This window comes from Trichosurus vulpecula, chromosome X (genome assembly GCF_011100635.1).
Source record: "Trichosurus vulpecula isolate mTriVul1 chromosome X, mTriVul1.pri, whole genome shotgun sequence".
Lineage (NCBI taxonomy): Eukaryota > Metazoa > Chordata > Mammalia > Diprotodontia > Phalangeridae > Trichosurus > Trichosurus vulpecula.
The window spans coordinates 10353992-10359499 of NC_050582.1; the positions used below are offsets into that span (position 1 = coordinate 10353992).

Here is a 5508-nt window from a genome sequence, read left to right on the forward strand (position 1 = left end):
TACACCAAGGAGCTGTGGTTCCATGCATGTGTCTGGGGCAGAGGGTGAAGTTGGGGATGCTAGTTGTGGCTAAGCTCTAGGATTGGGCATCTGAATGATTTTTGAGAGCACCTTACAAGTGGCTAGGATTTTCTTGCAAGGAGGGGGTGAGGGCCAGGAAGTGCATGGCAGTTGAGGCCTGTCTTTAGGATTGTTTTAAAAGCATCTTTCATGTCAAAATTTGATGGATCTGGGATATTATTGATGGACCACTATTACCTTGTGAGGTGGCCTGCATTCTCCAAGAGATGAGTTCTCCTATGCGATGGCTGGAGGCCACAGAATTTGCCCAGGGTCTTATTGCAGCCTAGAATCTGAGACAAAATCTAAATGCAAGATTCCCTGGGCAAAAAGCACCCTGTAGGCTCCCTGTTAAGGGAGGGGCTGCAAATGCCTCTGTGGAAGACCATTCAGCTGCAGTTACTTGCCTTCTCACTGGGGGGCGGCTGACTTAGTGGCCAGAAACAGACACAGAGCTCTGCCGTTCTGAGCAGGCGCACTGAGTTTGTGCTTTGCACAGGCTTTCTGAGCAGGGCAGCTAGTGCACGTGACCGTTTTTTTTTGAATCAGGGCAGTTGATGCACACGACCCTCTTTTTACTTTTCCCGGCCTTTGCGCATCCTCTAGCTCCTGCGGCGTTCCTGGTTCCACTTGTTCGCTTTTTTGCCGCCCTTCCTTCTCTGTGGAGGCTTCCGCTAACCTCAAGGGAGGCTTCCGCTATCCTCAAGGATGGCTACCCCTCCAGATTCACAGGCCCCCATGGAGCCAGGCCTCAGGCCGAGTTCTTCGGTATTGGAGAGTGTAGAACTTTGTAGGCTGTTCGTTGGGGGGCTCAACCCTAAAACTAACGAGTTTAGCCTTCGGGGACATTTTGAGGCCTTCGGCAGCCTCACAAACTGCATAGTGGCTATAAACCCCTACACCAGGCGTTCCCGCTGCTTTGGCTTCATCACTTTCTCCAGAGTGCATGAGGCCGATAGAGCCCTGGCTGCCTCACCCCATTCAGTGGACGGCAACCAAGTAGAATTGAAGCGAGCATTGGCCTGGGAGAACTCTAGCAAGCCAGGGGCCCGTTCCCGAGTCAAGAAAATCTTCGTGGGTGGCCTCACAGATGATTTGGGCGAGAGCGACCTGATGAGACACTTCTCACAATTTGGACCTGTGCAAAGGGCTGAGATCGTCATCCACAAGCAGTCAGGCAAAAGGCGGGGCTTTGGCTTTGTCCACTTCCTTGACCATGACATTGCAGACAGGGCCGCTGTGGTCAAGTTCCAATCCATCGAAGGCCACCGAGTGGTGGTCAAGAAGGCTTTGCCCAAGAAGGACCTGGACCCGCGGAGCCTCGACCTGGGGAGCAGCCGTACCAGGAGACCTTCCAACCGACCTCATGCAGGTCTCTCTTCCAGCAGAAGCCCTGACCCCAGCTCCAAACCTAATGTGGACCCCAGCCCCACCCCTAGCCTTAACTTCATCCCCAAACCTGCAGAGTGCCCGGGCCCCAAATCCCCTGAGAACCCTGATACCAAACCATCAGGGGCCCTGCCCCTGGACCTGATTGGGGTCATGCCTCCAAATCAGTAGGGGGGCCTGACACCAAGTCTTTGGGGGACCCTGACCTCAAACCTGATGGAGACTCTGACCCCAAATTTGATGGAAGTCTCATCCCCGCACTTGCCTGGGCGCTCTGCCCCAAACCTGCCTGGACTCCAGCCCCAAATTTGGATGGGGCTTCAACCAGAAACCTGGTTGGAACCCTGATCCCAAACCTATGGAGGGCCCCAATCTCAAACTTGTGGGCGGCCCTGACCATAAACCTGTTGGGGGGCCCAACCCCAAACATGCTGGGGAGTCCTGGGCCCCTGAAACCAAGCCTGGAATTGGCCCTGCACCCAACCTAGTGCTCACCTCCAAGTTTGTACCTAACCTCAGCCCAGGTCTAGATGCCAAAATCAACCCTGTCTTTAACATACGTTATGGCCCCAAACCTAAGCCTAACTACAATTCAGGCCTTGACCCCAAACGGGGCCCAAGCCTGAACTGAGGTTTTATCCCCAGATCTGGCCCTGGCCCCAACCCCAAACCAGGTGTCCTAGGCCCTGGCCCAAGCCCAAAAGCAGGTCTCCCTGTCCCTGGCCCAAGCCCAAACCCGGGCCCTGGCCAGGGGAGTGGCCCCCACCAACGCATCATAAGCTGAGGCAACTGTGATCAGAGTAGCCGTGGTGGAAACCGCAACAGACGTGGCATCCAAAATGGAGGGAGCGAGAACCAGACCAGCTGCAGCCACAGCCTTGACCATAAGAAGAGGCGTTGGAGTGGTTGGGAAAATGGGGGATGATCTTCCAGAGGTACCCACAGAGGTGGGGCCACTGGCTGTGGGGGCAACTAGGAAGATTTTTTTTTGTTAACAAGCTGGGGGGGTGGTGACAGCGCCTTCCTGGTCCACCTTTTGGGGCCCCTCCTACTTCTTTTGACCCTTTGCTGATCCAGTGTCCTCTGAAGTCACCCATTCTTGCCCCTCCCTGTTAAGATAGACTGCCCCATTAATATATTTCTCTGTTGTAGTCTTCATTGAGCTCGAATTCTCTTTTGTTTATTATTACTTAGAACCTGGTGGTTTTTATAGCAGCCTAGAGGCTTGTTATTTGGATTTATTAGGGGGTACAGGAGAAAGTTGAGGGTGAAACTAGTTAGGGGAAGGGAAAGAGATGACTGTTGAAAGGACTTAGTATTTAGATGCCTTCTCTTCCCACAAAAGCTGCTTTAAGTTTCTAGGAGTGAACTTAAAGTTTAAAGTTTGGATTTTTTCAAAAAATAAAACTGTGTTTGACCATTAAAAATGTCTTCTTATTTTTTTCTTCCAATCTCTTTATCAATCAGTTAAGCGACCGTTCATTACTGTTTAAGGGGTTCTGGTTTTCTGATTTCTTGGTGGGGACTCTTAAAAACAAAACCCAACATTTTTATTCAAAGATGGTCTGAAAGTAAAGTTGGGTTTAAGGGGTTCTGGTTTTCTGATTTCTTTGTGTGGACTCTTAAACAAAACCCAACATTTTTATTCAAAGATGGTCTGAAAGCAAAGTTGGATATCCATTCTTCTTATGAAGCACACTTAATGATGATATACCAGATCATTTCAACACAAGCTCTTAACTTTGCAGCCCTACTAAGCCTCAGGTAGAATTCTTCAGCCATCCATTCTCATTTAATTTTTCACCTTAGATAATCATAGTAGGTACTTTCTGTGTCTCTTTTTTCTACCTTGCTTGATTCATTTCAGTATGAATGGACTTTTGTATTCATCATACTTAACTTAACTGCATTTTAGTGTCTTCATTACATTATTATAAACACATTTATCCTCCCATTCTTTCTGCCAATGCTTGATATGGGCCCAAAAGTTTAAAGATGTTGGTGCATTTTTGTTGCTCCCTGCCAATGTGCCTTTATTTAGATTTTGTTCCTGACAAAACTTTGGAAATGCTAATTCATAGGTGCCTTGGGCTTAAAAAAATTTTATTTATATGTGTGTATAAAATGTATTAAACAATTTACTAATTTTATTTTTATTTATTAAAAGTTTACTAATTTAATTTTTTAATAAATAAAAAGTTTCTTGTTCACAGAGTCACAGATTCAGAGCTGGTAATGGTGTCAAAAATAATCTCAGCATAGGTTCCCAAACATCCCTGGAAGGTGCTGGAACAATTGATCCAAAGGGAGTGGTAGTAACCTCAGCAGCAGTTGGGGTGAGGGGGCATTGAACAAAAATGAGGGGATGGTGGAAGCATAAGGAAAGAAGAGAAGAAAATTTTGAAAATAGTTTTTACTGTTTCATCTGCTGTGTAACAATTAAAGTCACAATTACATTATTTTCCAAATAAATACACAAAATGCAAGATATAACTGATCAGTGGTCAAGTCCTCGGACAGGTCTTGACAAGCAAGTGTTGGCAGGTGAGCATGTTGCACATTGTCAGGAAGTCCAGCTTGCATTGGCAGGAATATGTCAGTGTAATGACTTGTTTACAATATGATACTGTAAGGTTACATGAAAATATTGCATCATCAAAATTTCATTGCAAGAAAAAAGTCACAAATTTACAATACATGATTAAATTTAACATGTTTTTAACATATATTTTATATTTTTAAATGATGGAAATTTCAAAAAAATTAAAGAGTTAAAGAAAGTAAATTTGCAAGGGGGTGCTGTTCTTTCTAGAAGAAGACCAAGATGACATTGCTGTGTTGGGTCAAGGTACAGTGTGTCTGACTATGGCTGATCTGACCAATACTAGAAAAAGCCTGCTGGCCCTAGGGTTGGAGGCTAACCGTGAAGAGTTGTGTAGAACCACCTACCTGGGGCTGGGTGGAGACCTGTCTGGGCATGGACCAGCAGGGCAAAGGGAAGCAAAAGAGCAGCACTGCCTAGGAGGGGAGGAAGGGGAGGGCACGAGGAAGCCAGCAAGGAGTAGCCACAGTAGTGGAATGAACTGAAGCCTACAGAAATCTTGGGTTTCCGTCTCTCTGTCTCTCTCTCCCTCTCCCCTTCTCTCCCTCTCCCTCCTTTCCCCTTCCTGCTCTCTTCCCTTCCTCTCTCCTATCTTCCTCTTTCTCCCCCTTCTCCTCCCTTCCTCTCTCTCCCTCTCCCCCTCCTTTCCTCTCTCCTTTCTCTCCCCCTCCTCAGTCCCTTCTTCTCCCTGCCCCCCACACAGATAAACTTCGCTGTGATTACATATTGTATACATTGAATAGTATATATAATAGTAATACAGTGTGTATATAATGTCTTGCCCCAGATATATAGATGTCAAAATACATGCACCTATATGTAATTTTTGTATTAATATTGTCAATGATCAGGAATACAAATTGGCTGCAGCTGTGTTTCTCTGTCCCAAGACCTGAGTCTGTGAGCACCCATTTGGACAAGGTCCCAGCTTTACCATGAAGCAGGCCTAAGAAGCTCTAACCTTCTCTCTGTCTCTTTATCTTTCTCTCTCTTTGTCTCTCTTTGTCTCTCTCTCTCTCTCTTCTCTCTCTCTCTCTCTCTCTCTCTGTATATATATATATATATATATATATATATATATATATATATATATACACATATATATTAGTTATTATAATAGTAATATAGCATATATATAATCTCATTAAATAAAAATCTAGATACCAAAATAAATATATATGTAGATGTAGTTTTATATTTATATATTCTGGGCAAAGAGCAGGAATAAAAACTACCTGCTGCTGTATTTCTCTTTCCCAGGACCAGGGTCTCAGAGAAGCCTTGTGCAAGGGTAGCAGGACAGGGAATGGGCACGGTCCTAACATGACCCAGGCCCAAGATCTCTCTAGTTCTCCTCCTCCCTCCATCTTTGTCTCTACCTTTGTTTCTTTTTTTCTGACTCTGTCCCCCTTTCTGTGAGTGTCACACACATATACACATACATACCCACACACCCA

The 5508-nt window shown here is 45.8% G+C and overlaps 1 protein-coding gene across 1 annotated transcript; it reads left to right on the forward strand.

Annotated features, from left to right (window-relative positions):
- The first annotated feature begins 768 nt into the window (after positions 1-768).
- On the forward strand, positions 769-1620 carry LOC118832702 (heterogeneous nuclear ribonucleoprotein A0-like). The gene has a single exon (XM_036740031.1). The coding sequence runs from the start codon at positions 769-771 to the stop codon at positions 1618-1620; it is 852 nt and encodes a 283-aa protein (XP_036595926.1).
- The last annotated feature ends 3888 nt before the right edge of the window (positions 1621-5508 follow it).

Coding starts and splice junctions, on each gene's coding strand:
- LOC118832702 (XM_036740031.1), top strand. CDS start 769: ATGGCTACCCCTCCAGATTCACAGGCCCCCATGGAGCCAGGCCTCAGG.